Below are 17038 nucleotides of genomic sequence, written 5' to 3' on the forward strand. Positions count from 1 at the left end.
CTGTACGGGAACCAGCGTAAAATTATTGGAGCACTTTATGTACAGTAGACCAAGGAAAGTTCAAGTCTCTCGACGCACCTCTAGCAGGCACTGCTGACTGGTAGTATTTCGCATTCTGACCATTGCAACCGCCACTTCATCCACTACCTCTGTTCCGATACTTGGTCGTCCCATGCCTGATATTACACCTAACTTCTCGGTCACTTCAAATTTCTTTATTAGTTTTCGAAGACCTACTGACGTCGAAAGTCCTTTACGCAAACCTTTTAAGTTTCTGATATTCACGTGATGCAGGATTGATAACAAAAGTTGGAATCTCTCTACTGTTTTTGTTATTTTTTAATTTTGTTGTTTCCGATTTCATAATCGAATGATTTGTACAATCGATTAAGAAAAATACCATTATCAATTATGCCCATCACTAGTAAAATATGCATTGTATTTTATCATACGATCGAAAAAGATGTACCATAATAAGCCATCAATCACCCATCTCATTTATACACACTAAACGCTGATTATAATGGCAGCTGCTATTGAGACAACCAAACAGTAAGCAACACACTAGCTCCGATTAGCAGGTTTTCGTTCCAGCGAATCAGCTGGAGCCATCACAGGTTCAGTCACAGGTCGGGAGTTGATGGGCTTAGAATGCTGGAAAGTTGGGATGTTATACTATAAGATTACCTTTCTTATAATAGAAACATTTTTCTCCTATAGGACACTATCGGTAAAGGGTTGTCAGACTTTAGCGGGAAAAGTGTGTTTATCTTGAACCCAGGTGAAATAGGAATGGGATGTCGCGTGGGGAACTGTATTTACATAACGTATTAGACTATGAACTATTTATTTTTATATTACGCACATCATGATGATAGCGATGATCCCTAACCTTTGTACTTAAACTTACAGCAATCGTTTTAGGTTAGTAGAATCTGTTTTTCCCTGTTGATAAATGAAACATGGGAGACCGGTCTGACAAGCTGAGAAAACGACGAGTTGGTATCGTTGGATTTGGCCACTTAGGTTAGTGGGTCAAGTAAGGCGTAACTACATATATTTTTAAAAAATTTCAGGCGTTTACAATTTATAAATGTAAAATGTTAAACTTGAGGTGGCAAATTAATTTTTGCGAAAGTCTTAAAAGGATTTTTTAAATTCCATAATAAAGTCTCATTTTTAGGTAAAAGGTGTACGTGAAAAGTGGATTTGAACCAGTTACTTTTGATTTTAGTCGTATCAGTAGTAAATTCAACTATTTCTGTATTCAACTTTAATTAAGTGGTTGTTTACCGATATGTGATGGAGCATGTTTATACATCTAATGCAAATGTACATACAAAGCTGCGTATAAGTTATATGCAGCTTCTGTATATGAAGTTCATATTGACATGTATCAGCAACATAATATACAATCTTATTCTGTAGTACAGAATATGCTTTTCGCAAACGGTTAACTAAATATCGCACTAAGATTTACGACTGTAACAAATTCATCCCTCCCAACACACAACGGATTAAGGATAAAGGTTAAAATTCAATGTGTAACGGCCCCAGGGTTTCCCCCATCTCTGCGTTGTGTACTTCACAGAACTCTGTGAAGGTCAAAGGTTTAAAAGGTGTAATGTGTGTGTTAGCGTTGTGTAGTGTCGTGTTTGTTCTTCTGATCGTTGGGCCCCTTAGTGGGATCATCCCCGTTTAGCATTTAGAATCATCCCCGTTGCCCACATTTAGCCCTGAGGAGGCAGTAGAGGGATCCTTTAAGTACTCTGGCTGCCAGAGTGCTTAAGGGATCCCTCTACTGGCAGACCCCGCAACCTAATTTCCGAAGATTTCAGTTGCAAGGGCCTATAAAAAAAAAAAAAAAAAAAAAAAATATATATATATATATATATATATTTAAAATAAAAAAAATAATAATAAAATAAAATAAATAAAAAAATAATAATAAAATAAAATAAATAAAAAAATAATAATAAAAAAAATAAAGTAAAAAAAAATGTGATAAGTTAGAGTAGGGGTAGGTGAAGCAGGAGGGACAGGTAGAAACATGGAAATGATAGGGAAGAAAACCCCAAACTTGTCAGTGGGGACAAGCCCCACCAGGAGAAAAGAGGGGAGCAGGGAGGGGACAGAAAACTGCCCCTTCTCCCTGCCTAAGGGATGGGGATTAAAAGTGAACTGGGCTAGAGTGCCCCTTTCAGGTCGCCAATGTCAACAGTCACTGTCAGGTAATGGATCCATTATCCCATACAAGAAGTACATTCAGGAGGCTGGCATTTAGTGTTACTTTGCCTCCTCTGGGTGTTTCTTGGGGCTTCCTTGCCTTATCAGTGGCCATTGTCTCAAGAGGTCAGGTCCAGTTTAATTGCCTCTAATAGGACCAAGTCACAGGAGTTGATGGTCTAAGTCTCCAGTGGCTGTGCTGGCTCCTGTTTGAAGATGACACATGCGGTCCTGTAAGATTGTTCCTGGTCAACAAAGGTAAGGTCATCAGCGAACAGTTTGATTTCACTCTCATTGTTTCAAGTCAGTAATTGGTAGTAGTATATGTCAATTCTCAGTGGAGGGTATTGATCCATCCGGTAGGTGTTGTTATTCTCAGGATGAAATTTTAAGTCCAGTGGTTTCAATTGCCTGTCTCTCATTGCAAGCATTATTTTGTTGAGCAATTATGCTAGGTCAGTTCATCCAAATAGTTTGTCAGTTTAGAGTAGAGTATAGCCATACAGTCAGTTCCATGGCGTGCATTTAAAAGATCCGTGTCAGTGTCCGTCAGCTAACAGTTTGATTTCGCTGTTATTGTTTAAAGTCAGTAATTTGATGTAGTACATGTCGGTTTCCAATGAGTCCCTAGGGTATGCTGTCCAGTAAGTGTTATTTTCAAGGTGCAGTTTCAAATCCAGGGTTGTCAAGTTGGGTGTTGTCATTTTTCAGCTGCCTCTCATTGGAAGTATTTATTTTGTTGGTCATTTATGTTAGGTCAGTTTGTCTAGGTAGTTTGTCCATTTCCGATTAGTTTAGTCATATAGTCAGTTCCATAGCATGCATCAGTAAGGTTCATGCTAGTGCTCTCTGTGGATGGCAATTAATGTCCATTGGATGGCAATTGTTATCATTAACCAGCAGCGACGGTCCTCATAATGGGTACAATCAAACATAATGTGGTGGCAGGTCTCTGCCTACCCACATGTGCAGCTTGGGTTCTCAATGATCCCAAAGTTGGTTAATTTCTCATCGAATGACCCGTGGCTGGTCGATAGGTAATTGTGAATAGTCTGGGATGGAACCAGGTTTGGAGCTTTGGATACACCCTCTCAATACTAGGCAAGCACTTTTTTGTGATTTTGCCTTTTGTTGATGCAGTCCATCGATCATGCCATGCCTGCTGTAGATGCCTTTGGAGTCTAGGTTTCTCTGTCATCTGATTTGCTGTTGGGTCTATAGTGAAATTCAAAAAGGTGCAGGGCAATCCTTTGGCAATGTAATATGGCATACCACAGCGTAGATAGTGAAGGAAGTTTACTGTTAGATGTGGGGATGCAAAAATATTCACCCTCTCTCTCTGGTTGAAATTTTAGCACTTATTTACTTTAGCTAATATTGCTTTACTACTTAAATTACATAAAACTTTTAGGAACATATCGTGTTTCAATTGGTGTATTGTTTTGCTTGTGCTATATTCATGGAATTATTAGTAACTACCCACAGCCAGATTATGGCACAAGCAAGGGCTAATGTATGTATACAAAGGGATTCAATTTGAAGGTCAGGGAGATATCTTCATTATTTTCAGATTTAGTTTTATCATTTTTTTTTTGTTGTTGTTGTTTTTGTTTTTTTACCTATGTGTGCTGAAATATTTGAATTTTTTGTTAAAATTTAAAATAATTTCTATTTTTTAAGTTACAGTATGTATAATTAACTTTTTATCTTAGTGGGATATTCTAAATATCCCACTAAGTCATCTGTCATGGTTATTCTAAACCATGATTGTAGCCAAATTAGGTGGAAGTATAGCATTAGCATTAGCATTAGCATTAGTAGAGGCATTTGATGCAAGAAAGCAAGCTTATGCAGCATCAGCCAAAAAAAAAAAAAAAAAGTAACATAAATAAATAAAAATAACCACTTCCACTTCACCCCTCTGTTCGTTCGAAATACCTGTCCAGCTGAGCCTTAAACTTATTTAGGCTATCAACTTCCACGACAAGGGATGGAAGTCTGTTCCACCCACCAACCACCCGCTGGCTAAAGGCAAATTTCCGCACATCTATCCTACATCTGTCTTTCCTCAATTTGAATTTATGCCCTCTCAGGTGATTTTTCTGAGCTAGAGGAAGAATCCCATCAGCATTGAGCATGCTCAAACCATTCAAGGCTTTGTACACCTCTATCAGATCACCCCGCTGGTGCCTAGTTTCCAGACACTGTAATTTGCAAAACTTAAGCCTTTCTTCGTAAGAGAACCCCTTTGTCCCATTCACCAATCTAGTTGCCCTTCTCTGTACTCGTTCCAGCAGCTCTACATCCTTCCTGAAATGAGGCCTCCAGGCCTGTATACAGTACTCTAGGTGTGGCCTGACCATTGCCTTATACAAGGGAATAATCACCTCCTTATCCCTGCTAGAAAAATTCCTATATATCATTGACAATACACCATGAGCTACTCTTGCAGCTCGTCTGCACTGCTCAGAGAACTTCATATCTGCCTGCACCACCACCCCCAGGTCCCTTTCATTCTCTACCACTGTCAGTGTAGTACCACAGAGTTGATACGTTGCTCTGGGGTTGCTGTTTCCCATATGTAGTACTTTACATTTGTCAATGTTAAACTTCATTTGCCACCTCGAAGCCCATCTGCTCAACCTTTCCAAATCCTGTTGCAGCAGCATAGTGTCAGTAGTGTCCTTGACAACCCTGCCAACCTTCGTATCGTCTGCAAACTTGGACATTAAGCCTGATATACCATCATCAATATCATTTATAAATACAGAAAACAATAAAGGCCCCAATACTGAACCCTGAGGGACTCCACTAATAACATTAGTCCACGATGAGCAGTGTCCATTGATTACCACTCTCTGTCTTCTCCCCCTCAACCACCCCTTTATCCATAGCAGCAACTTGCCTCCAATGCCACACTGCTCCAATTTGTGCAGCAGTCTTCCATGTGCAACAGTATCAAAAGCCTTTCTAAGATCCAAGTATATAATATCAAAGTTATTCCCTGCATCCAGTTCTTTTGTGACTGCATCATAGTATCCAATCAAATTGGTCAGGCAAGACTTCCCCTTAACAAAACCATGCTGTGTCCTAGCTATAACTGAAGTCTTGTCTAGATGATCCTGCAGTGCTTCTTTCACCAGTGCCTCCATTAATTTTCCGGGAACAGAAGTTAAACTCACAGGTCTATAATTACTTGTGTCAGCCTTTGATCCCCCTTTGTGAATTGGGGTCACATTTGCACATCTCCAGTCAATGGGTACCTCCCCTGAGTCCAAGGAAGCTCTCATAATTATGGCTAAGGGTTTGCTTACCTCCTTTGCTGCCTCCTTTAATATAACTGGATAGATCCCATCCACCCCAGGTGCCTTTCTTGTGTTTATCTTCAACAATTTCTCCTCCACTTTGCTCTCAGTTATTACAAGATTCTCTAGCTTACTGCTAGAGTTGAATACACCTCTGGCATTCCCCTCGCTGAATAACTCCTCATGTGTGAATGTCGATGCAAAATATTCATTTAGTTTGTTAGCTACCCGAGCAGGATCATCAACAGTTGACCCATCGATCTCAAGTGGACCAATCTGATTCATCCCCTTCCTTCTAGAGTTTACATAAGTAAAGAACTCTTTGCTGTTTTTCTTCGCATCCCTTGCCAAGGATCTCTCGTAATCTGCCTTCGCCTGCCTAACCTCCTTTGTAACTTGGTTACAGATCAACTTGTATCTATCATAGGCGTCCGTGTCACGTGTTAATTTGTATGTATCCCATGCATTTTTCTTCTCTGCCATATGCCTCATTAGTTCATGTGACAACCATTTAGGCCTAAACCTTGAACAATATTTCTTAGTTGGTATGTAAAGCCTAGTAGCTTCCACGATAAGTTCTTTGAATGCTTCCCATTTTGAATTTGCTGTTGGCAATATCATCAGTTGATCCCACTGTATAGAATTTAAATACCGTCTCAGTCCATTGTAGTCGCCTTTACGAAAGCAATACCCCTTCCCTTTACCCCTAATGGTAGTTACCTCTTTGAGTAACTCCCACTTCAGCACACTGTGATCACTGCCACCAAGTGGTTCATTTATCTGCAGATTCTTAATGCATGAAGAATCACTACTGATAATCAAATCAAGAGTATTACTCCCTCTAGTTGCCTCCCGAACATGCTGATGTAGAAAACAATCATCCAATAAATCCACAAAAGCCTTGCTACTGTGTGAGTGACCAGCCCCCAAATTCCAGTCAATATCTGGGAAATTAAAATCCCCCATTATAAGACTCTCTGATTTACTGGCCCACTCTATTTCTCCGAACAGTTTCTTATTATACTCATCAGAGTCATTAGGCCTATAGCACACCCCTACTCTCAATTTTGATCTCCCAATGCTTATGTCACACCAAACTGACTCGACACTGCACTGTCCAGCGATGTCGACTGGCTTCACTTCCTTGGATTTTATGTGTTTTTTAACTAATAGCATAACCCCTCCTCCCTTCCTATCCTGTCTATCCTTTCTGTAGACATTGTACTCCCCAAATTCCAGTTCTGCATTTCTTATATCTGTGTGACACCACGTCTCTGAAATCCCCACAATATCTGCCTTTGATGTTTTGAGCAATACCTCAAATTCATCAAATTTATTTACTAAACTCCTAGCATTGGTGTACACACAAGTATACATGCACCTGTTCTTTTTCTTAGCTACCCTAACACAACCCATGTGTTTACTTGTACCCCAATGATTCCCAGCAGTCTCTGAAATATCCTGCATCTTATTTTCCAGGCTGCGGCTCATTCCAATAGAAGCAGTGCAAGAATTACTTTCACCTCTGCCAGTGGCTACTGTTAATCTATTAGTCCTTGTATCCCCCCAATCTAGCAGTTTTCCGACCCACCTAACATTGCCTCGATAGCATCAGCAAACATTCTTGCACCCTTTCTATTTAAGTGTATCCCATCCCTGTAGAAGCAGTCTCTCCTGTTAACAAGTACAGACCAGGCTGAAAAAAATTCTACCCCTTGAGCCCTGCACAATCTTTCCAGGGCCGAATTGATTGACAGGGCTCTCATCATATACTCCCTCCTATCGTGTCTGGGCAGAATTGCAGACACTTTCAATTTCAACCCTAATTCACGGCTTTTTTTCATCAGTGACCTGTACTTGTCAAGTAATTCCGCCGGTCTCCTACTCTTAATGTCATTAGTGCCAACGTGTACAACTATATCACCTTTTGTGCCCTTAAAAGATGATATCCGCTCTACAACGTCATCAACTTTTGCCCCTGGCAGACATACCCTGGTCCTATTCCACCTTAGAATTAGCATTAGTTGAGGCATACGATGCAAGAAAGCAAGCTAATACAGCATCAGCAAAAAAAAAAAAACTAAAAAACATTCCCATTTCACCCATCCGGTCACTCCGAATGTTTGTCGTCTAGTGCAGCCTTAAATTTATTTAAGCTATCAACTTCCACAACAACAGATGGAAGTCTGTTCCAGCAATAAACGACTCGCTGGCTAAAGGCAAATTTCCACACATCTATTCTACAACTGTCTTTCCTCAATTTGAATCTATGCCCCCCTCAAGTTCTTAATCTGAGCAAGCAGAAGTATCCTGTCAGCATTGAGCCTGCTAAAACCATTCAAGGCCTTATACACCTCGATCAGATCACCTCGCAGGTGCCTAGTCTCCAGGTGCTGCAACTTGCAGAACTTAAGCATTCCTTTGTAAGCACACCCCTTTGTTCCTCTCACCAAGCTTGTGCCCTTCTCTGTACTCATTCTAGCAACTCTACATCCTTCCTAAAATGAGGCTTCCATACCTGTATATAGTACTCAAGGTGTGACCTGACCATTATTGCCTTATACAAAGGGATAATCACCTCCTTGTCTCTGTTAGCAAAATTCCTATATATCATTGACAAAACTCCATGATCTGGTTTGGCAGCCCATCTTCACTGCTCAGAGAACTTCATATCTGACTGCACAATTACCCCCAGGTCTTTTTCATTCTCTGCCTCCATGAGTGTGACCTGACCATTATTGCCTTATACAAAGGGATAATCACCTCCTTGTCTCTGTTAGCAAAATTCCTATATATCATTGACAAAACTCCATGATCTGGTTTGGCAGCCCATCTGTACTGCTCAGAGAACTTCATATCTGACTGCACAATTACCCCCAGGTCTTTTTCATTCTCCGCCTCCATGAGTGTAGTACCACACAGTTGATACATTTCTCTTGGGTACCATATGGAGTACTTTGCATTTGTCAATGTCAAACTTCAGTTGCCACTTCTCAGCCCATCTGCCTAACTTTGCTAGATCCTGTTGCAGTAGCATACTGTCTTTACTGTCATTAACAACCCTGCCAACCTTTGTATCATCTGAAAACTTGGACATTAAGCCTGATATACCTTCATTGATAAATACACAACAATTGGCCCAAAGCCAAACTCGGGGGACACCGCTAATAACATTAGCGCATGTAGAGTAGTGTCCATTTATTACCACTCTCTGCCGTCTCCCACTTAACCATCCCTTTATCCATTGCAGTAATTTGCCCTTAATGCCATAGCACTCCAATTTATACAGCAGTCTTTCATGTGCAACAGTATCAAATAGTATATATGATATCAAAATTATTTTTTGCATCCAGTTCCTTTGTCACCACATCATAGTATCCAATCAGATTGGTCAGACAAGACTTCCCCTTTATATACCCATGCTGTGTCTGAACTATTACTGCTGTCTTGTCAAGGTGATCCTGTATCACCTCCTTAACCAGTGACTCCATTATTTTCCCCAGAATAGAAGTGAAACTAAGAGGTATATAATTATTTATGTCACCCTTTGAACCCCCTTGAATTAGGTATACATTTGTACAGCTCCAGTCTATGGGGATCTTCCCTGACTCTAAGGATGCTCTCATAATTATGGCTAAGGGTTTGCTTACTTCCCTTGCCGCCTCCTTCATTATAACTGGCTAGATTCCATCTGCCCCAGGTGCATTTTTATGTTTAACTTCAACAATTTCTCCTCCACTTTGCTCTCAGTTATTACAAAATCACTTATCTCCTTGTTAGAGTTTGATAAACTTCTGGAATTCCCCTCCTTGAATAACTCCTCATGTGTGAATGTAGATGCAAAATACTCATTCAGTTTATCAGCTGCTTGAGCAGGATTATCAATAGTCGAACCATCTATGTTAAGTGGACCAATCTGAATCATCCCCTTCCTTCTAGAGTTTACATAAGTAAAGAACTCTTTGCTGTTTTTCTTTGCATCCTTTTCCAAAGATTTCTTGTAATCTGCCTTTGCCTGCCTTGATCACAGACTAGCTTATATCCGCCGTAGGTGTTGCCTGATAATTTATATGCATCCCATACATTTTTCTTCTCTGCCACGAGCCGCATTAATTCATCTGACATCCATTTAGGCCTGAACCTTAAACAGTATTTCTTATTTGGTATGAAAAGCCTAGCAGCCTCCAAGATTAAGGCTTCCCATTTAGAATTCACCATTGGTATCATCATCAGTTGATCCCACTGTATAGAATTTAAAAACTGTCTGAGACCACTGTAGTCACCTTTACAAAAACAATAACCCTTCCCTTTACCCTTGATGGTAGTTATATCTTTAAGTAATTCCCACATCAGTACACTGTGATCACTGTCATCTAGTGGTTCCTTTATCTGCAAATTCTTAATGCATGAATAATCACTGCTAAAGTGATTATTGATGCATTATTCATGCTTTGAATAATCATTTGCTTGACATCTTAGTTGTTTTCTTGTTTTTTCTGGAATTGCACCAATTTTTGGCCTCTTTTTCTTGATGAAAAGACCTTTCAGGACTGTCAAATATTCTTTGACACACAAAAAAAAAAAATAATTAATTAATGTTACAGAATGTGATGTTTGTTCAAAAAACTAGGTACTGCAATTTAAAGTTTTCTATTTCAAGCAGACTTTCTGTTGCTGTTAGCTGCAATAATGGGAACAACCTTTGACTTAGACAAGCTAAGATTAGTGAATTACATACATTTCTTCATAAGTGGTTTTAAGAGCAGTACAGGTGACTAGGTGACTACCTGACTGCTAAATACGGTCTATCTGCCAACCTGCACTGGACCAGCGTGGCAGATTATGGTTCATTTCCCTCAGCATGAATTGTTAATGGCTGCAGTTTTTACAGGTGATAAACTTTGCTTCTTTGCCACAAAAGTTATGGGGGTGTATGAAATAAGGATGTAATTTAGAGAGAATTGCACTGTGGCTATGTTATTTTATTTTATTTATTTATTTTTTTTTTGGTAGTTGTTGGCGCATCGGCTTCTGTGGCCATAGTGCACCTCCCAAGGTTTTTGCAGTACTTTGATCCAATCCTGAGGCGGGATTCGAACCCGCGATCTTTGGGTTGCCAGGCAGGCACTTTACCCACCTGGCTAGCCCGGTCAGCATGGCTATGTTAAGGGATAGATGTCTCGGTATAGAATTTTATGCAGTTCCATATAAACATCTTTTTATATAAATTAATGATGTGGAATTATGGTAATAGTAATAGTATTTGCTGTATAGTACAAGAAAGCCACAGGCTTTTGCTGTGGCTTCCAAAAAAAAACCCAAAATAGATAAGAAAATACAAATTATATGCTTCTCTCCTCACACAGGTAACTATCCAATTGACCTTTGAATTTATTCAAACTGTCATCCTGTGAGGGCAACTTGTTCCCTAGAAGGAAACATGAAAGAAAACAATGAGCGTTATCTTCAGTTTTGACATGAATTCTTTCTTTGCTCCTGGAGAATGAGGCATTTTACATTCCATCAATTGTTAAATGGTTTCCAGGTTGTATAGCCAGGTGACAACTTACTCATAAAGTTTGAACGTTCAGTTTTCTCCAAACTATCAGTGAATAATTATTTTCTGGTTAATTTTTTTTTTATCCTCACAAATTTTTTTTTTAACCATTTTGGCACAAACTTTTGTGTTTAGATTGCGGTCAAATTTGTCCATTTCCTTGTCCTGCTTTAATGCTCCCAACTATCTTTAAGGTGTTCAAACCATGATCGTTTTGTACAAGAGGTCTCACATTTTTTAGATTCTTCTGAATTTTTGTCATTACTGGACATTCAGGTCATTTGTCACCTCTTGACAAATGATCTGAATGTCCATCTTTTGACAAATGACTTGACAAGAGATGACAAATGACCTGAATGTCCACTTTTTATTCCTGATGAGAATCTTTTGTGTCATTCATAAAGAGGTGCTCTTGGGCAAGAATGCCTTCCCATACACCTCATGCAACAACTAGCACATTTGGTCATAGTTTTCTTCAATTTTATTAAAATTTTGATGTATATACATTAATTTTTGCTAGCATTTTCATGGCACTCATGCAAAACCTTCATTGCAAAAAAAAAAACACACTATAACTTTATGGCTTGTCAGTGTATCACCACAACTTTTTCTACATCACTACAAGAAGGCTCAAGGTTAACTGCCATGCTCACAGTTGCTGGTATGAGAACTGTTTTTGAACTATGTATACAGAGTAATGGCCACACCTTGTATTTTATATCTAGTAACTAGGCTGTTTGTTTGTTTGTTATTTGGTTTTTAGGAGCATTAGCATCTAAGGCCATATTGCTCCGGGGATATGCGGAGTTCATTCATTGGTCATTCCCTGACCTTTCTGCATCCTCCATATTTGGTGGTCACAGGCTCAAACCCCGGTCTAATCAAGAAGCGTGTGCTACGCACTGCTGTTCCTGCCCACCTGGCTACAGAGGCGCTAGTAACTAGGCATGAAATATAACTAAAGTCATTATGACTGATTAATAGTTGTCATTACAGTAGCACTGGAATTATAATATTGTGCTGTTATATTTTTTTTCAATATATTACTATGCAAATTAGAGTATATGTATTTTTTTTTTAGTTTGGTATACAAGTCATTTGATAATCTAAAATCATATTGAACTTCAGATATTAACATTTTGTTTTCTGACTTATTTTCAGGGCAGCACCTAATGTCCGCTGTTCTAGCAAGTAGTAGTCTAGAACTGGCTTTTGTTTGGAATAGAACAGAATCATCTTTAGAAGGCAAAGTTTCTCCAGAATATATCTTGAAAGACCTAACAGAATTTTATTTAAAGAAGCCTGATCTTGTAGTTGAAGTTGCTCATCCTACAATTACAAAAAAATTTGGCAAGTTGTTTCTAGGGCATGCAGATTTTATGGTAAGTGCTAAAAATTAACTCCTGATTGCTTATTTTCTTGTTGAAAAAGGAACTAATGTTCACAGAGCATTGCTTTCTCTTTCAGAGGTGAGACTATTTCTAGGTTCTTAATTAATAGATGACCAATATTGTGATTTCTGCCTTTGACTGCTCTTGTTTTGTCAGTGCACTGTAATATGTGGTAATATCCTCCAGACATAATAATAATGTCCTCATAATAATAAGGCATAATAATAATATGATAATGTCATTCAGACATTTTTTCTGTATCTCAACTGAAAAGGCTGAGTTTGAGGCCCGTTGATGATGTGAAGAATATTTACAGGCCTTTTTCACAATGTGGCCGAGTTAGTTGGTCTCAGGGTAGCATGGTTTTTTCTCTCCCGGAAACTGCTACGTTTCATCCAGCAAACAAAAAATTGAACTCAGAACACATGCAATTTATAGACAATATACGTGGCGCAATATGGCCTTAGTCGCTGATGTTCCTAAACACCTGCAACTCCACTCCAAATGGTATTCACTGGTGTTGCATGTGGGGCTTATTTGCAGCCCTTCAATAAAAGTTAAGCCCATGCAACTCCCTGTAGACAGTATATGCACTTATGGTCAGTCTTGCTGAGATCTGCATCTCTGATGTCTTCAGCAATGATGTAATCACTGCCTTCTGGATTTGCCATCCTCTGTTAGTTTTCGTAGCATACTGGATTGTAGTTACTAACAAGGACGATACAAAATTTAAAGGAGCAGAGTTTTTATTTTGATGCATGACTCTGAAATAAATCTGCTTATCATACTATAATAAATCTCTTTGGAACTTTTTAGCCATCTCACTATAATTTATAATGGCTGCTATTGATATTTCTGGTGTTTTCTGTATGCTCTTATACCTGCTCCTTTATATATATATAATTCTGGCTTTCATTGTTCACTACTTTCAGAGAGGTAATATAGATTTCTGTATGGTCCAGATAACTTTATATTATGCAGATGTTACTGTCAGCATAGCATTTAATTAAAACTATATTTAATCCCAGGGGCTCACATCTGATGAGTATAGGCTTGGCACACCCAGGGTCCTGAGCTGGATATTATTATCATTCTTCTCTTTCTTGGTGATTCCCTTCTACTTCTCTCTCTCAGTAATTCAGAAAAATTTTTTTGGCTGGTACAGCAAAAGCCTCAGGCTTCCTTGCACCACATGGCTAATAATAAATAATAATAATATAGTAATTTTTAAAATAAAAAAAAAAAAAATTTTAAATTAAATTAATTTTTTAATTTAATGTACACTAGTAAGTTCAAACACAATCAAGTTCCCATTTCTACCCAAACTTTCATAAAATATACACATTAGGCATGGTTAGTGATGCTAATACTTTCAGATATGCTAAATAAATAATGTCAGTATGCAAGTGCTTAATCATATAAACATTTGTTTGAATATAAACGATTAAATTAAATGAAAAAAATAGATGAAACTTTACAGTTGATGTTTAAATCATTATTAGTTCATGATTAAGTTTAATAATTATTCAGTATTAACTTTTCCAACATTTTAGATACCTGTGTAGGATTCAATACATTTATTGAGAGTGCAGTTTTTTTGTGATGCTTCACTAATATCTATCATAATCTGATCTTATAGTATTTTTTGCCTGTGGCAATTAATAACGCTAAAACCAACAGTGACAAATAATTGGCAAATCTTAAGAAAAAGACTACAAAAAATAATTCTTAATTCTGTGATAGTGCCATTTGAAAAATGCTTACAATTCAGGTTGTATCATTAGGCAAGTATGAAGTCAGGCCCATTCCATTAGTCACTTGTGTCTTCCCTAATCAAGGTCAAATATTTATTTATTTTTTATGGTTAACTATCAAATTTTTAGTCATATATTAAACTCAGCTACCAAACTTCGTCTTAGTACTAGGCTCTTTTAAGCTTTGTCTAATCCGTTAAGTTATAATGTATGGAATTTGCTAGTGGAATTAATTTTAAACCTGTTATATCCGGTAGTCTTGTATTAATGTGGAATTTACTTAAACAGGTAACTGCTGTCAAGGGAAAAGGAAAGAGCTTTTGTACTGAAATAATTGCAGTCACTGTAATTATTTCAGTTTTTAAATTTTATGTAGTGGGACCAACTGATGAAGTTACCAACAGCAAATTCTAAACGGGAAGCATTCAGGGAGGCAATAGTAGAAATTACTAGGCTTTTTATACCAACTAAGAGACACTGTTCAGAGCTTAGACCTAAATGGATGTCAGGTGAACTGATGAGACTTGTGACAGAGAAGAAAAATGCATGAGATGCATATAAATTATCAAGCGACACAGAAAGCTGTGGTAGATACAAATTAGTCTGCAATAAAGTCACAAAGGAGGTTAGGCAAACTAAGGTAGATTACAAGAAGTCTCAGTAAAAGAATGCAAAGAAAAGCAGCAAAGACTTCTTTATTTATGTCAACATTAGAAGGAAGGGTATGAATTGCATTGGTGCACTAGGTATAAATGGTTTAACTGTTAATGATCATGCTCTAGTTGCTGAAAAAATGAATAGGTATTCTGCATCTACATCCACACATGAAGAATTTTTTTAGGGATGGGGATGATAAAAATGTGCCAAATTCTAACAGGGAGCTGAATGATTTTGTGATAACTGAGAGGAAAGTAGAAGAGAAATTGTTGAAGCTAAACATAGAAAAGGCACCTGGGATGGATGAGATCTATCTAGTTATATTAAGGGAGGCATCAAAAGAGGTAAGAAAACATTTAGCCATGATTACGAGAGCATCTTTGTATTCGGAGAAGGTCCCCTGTGGATTGGAGATGTAAACAAAGGGGGATCAAAAGGATGACATGAGTAATTACAGACCTGTTAGTTTGATGTCTGTTACAGGGAAAATAATGGAGTCACTGATTAAAGAAGTAACACAGAACCATCTAGACTGGAATGAAGTTATACTGCAGTCACAGCATAGATTTGTTAAGGGGTGATCTTGTCTGACCAATCTCATTGGATATTATGACACAGTAACAAAGGAACTGGGTGCAAAAAAATACTTTTGACATCATATGCTTGAATTTCAGAAATTTGATACTGTTGCATATAAAAGACTGCTGTACAAATTGGAGCAGTGTGGCATTAAGGGCAAGTTTCTGCTATGAATAAAGGGGTGACTGAGTGGACAGAGAAGACAGAGAGTGGTTATCAATGGGTACTGCCTTTTTTGGACTAATGTTATTAGCATAGTCCTCCACAGTTCAGTTTTGGGCCCATTATTGTTTTCTGTATTTATTAATGATATTGATGAAGGCATATCAGGCTTCACCAGTGTTAATATCTAAGTTTGCAGATGGCGAAGGTTGATATAATAGTTAATCAGTAATCAGGGTATTACTGCAGTGGCAATTGAAATTTAATATTAATAGATGGGTGCAGTAATCTGAGATTAATATACCAACTGTGTGATACCACATTCAGGGTAGTAGAGTGAAAAAGCCTTGGGAGTAATTGTGCAGTCAGATACCAAGTTCTCTGAGCAATGCAGACAGGTTGCTGGTACAAAGTGAAATTCCTCCCTGTTTTTTCTCCCCCATTTCCTGAAATATATTTTTTTGTTTACCTGGTAGTGTAATTTCTTTTACCCCTTAAGAAGCACTTTTTGGGGTTTTCCCTTAATGAGCCCTTTACAAGTGATATTTTGTTTAACTATCTAAAGAGAAATTGGATGTGTTTAGATAAAAAATATTTAGAATCTGCAATCTGTAAAAAGAGATAGAAGTCCATTAAAACTGCACTCTGTAACAAGCAGAAAAACCATGTAAGGCAGTGGTTTTTGATCTTTTTTTAATAACATCACCCTTAAGTAATTTATTTTATTTTGTGGCACCCCTACTCAGTTTTCTGCCTGTTAGATACGATTCTCTCTCTCTCTTTCTGTATATATATAATATTAAAAAATATGTTATATGATAGTTATTACAATAATATAACTATAATAAAAATTAAATTTGTAATACAAATTATATATACTCTTATATATAATGATTTTATTCTTTATATAGAGGTACTAAATAAACATCAATTATAGATCACCACAAAATTATAAAGATACTGTACACCTTTTTATAATGAAATAAAGATATAAATATTAAAAAAAATAATAAGTTTAAGTAACTTAAACCCAAATTACATGGCACCCTTGGAATGTTGTTATGGCACCCTGGTTGAAAACCACTGATGTAAGGATTACAACTGTAGACTCATCCTTTTTCCATGGGAAAGAGCAATGTCCACTACTAGGGCAAGAAGGTCGGAACAATCAACCCAAACATGTAAACAGCAAGGGTATTGGTACAAGCGTAGCAGCCCAAGTGCGATTCCTAAGTAGGGTAGTCACTGTGTCTGTCATGCAAAGGATAGTTACTCTTGCATACATCAAGCATTAACATGTGTCACCTTTCACCCTTTTGCTCCTAAAAAGGCAATGGAGGAAGTCTTGTTTATACCACCAGTAAAGCCCAGGATATGCCATGAGTGCCAAGTGGTGAAAAGATTCCT

General features: G+C 37.9%; 1 protein-coding gene across 1 annotated transcript in view; it reads left to right on the forward strand.

Annotated features, from left to right (window-relative positions):
• Positions 1 to 912: 912 nt before the first annotated feature.
• Positions 913 to 17038, forward strand: part of LOC150075438 (aspartate dehydrogenase domain-containing protein-like) — a 36634-nt gene continuing 20508 nt past the window's right edge. Inside the window, exons 1-2 of the mRNA XM_090388792.1 lie at positions 913 to 1026; positions 12250 to 12470. Of these exons, the coding sequence (XP_090244918.1) occupies positions 963 to 1026; positions 12250 to 12470 (285 nt within the window). The 5' untranslated portion in view covers positions 913 to 962. The remainder of the gene's footprint in view (positions 1027 to 12249; positions 12471 to 17038) is intronic.

The sequence above is a fragment of the Mastigoproctus giganteus genome, chromosome 14 (assembly GCF_048544385.1).
Source record: "Mastigoproctus giganteus isolate SK-2022 chromosome 14, ASM4854438v1, whole genome shotgun sequence".
Lineage (NCBI taxonomy): Eukaryota > Metazoa > Arthropoda > Arachnida > Uropygi > Thelyphonidae > Mastigoproctus > Mastigoproctus giganteus.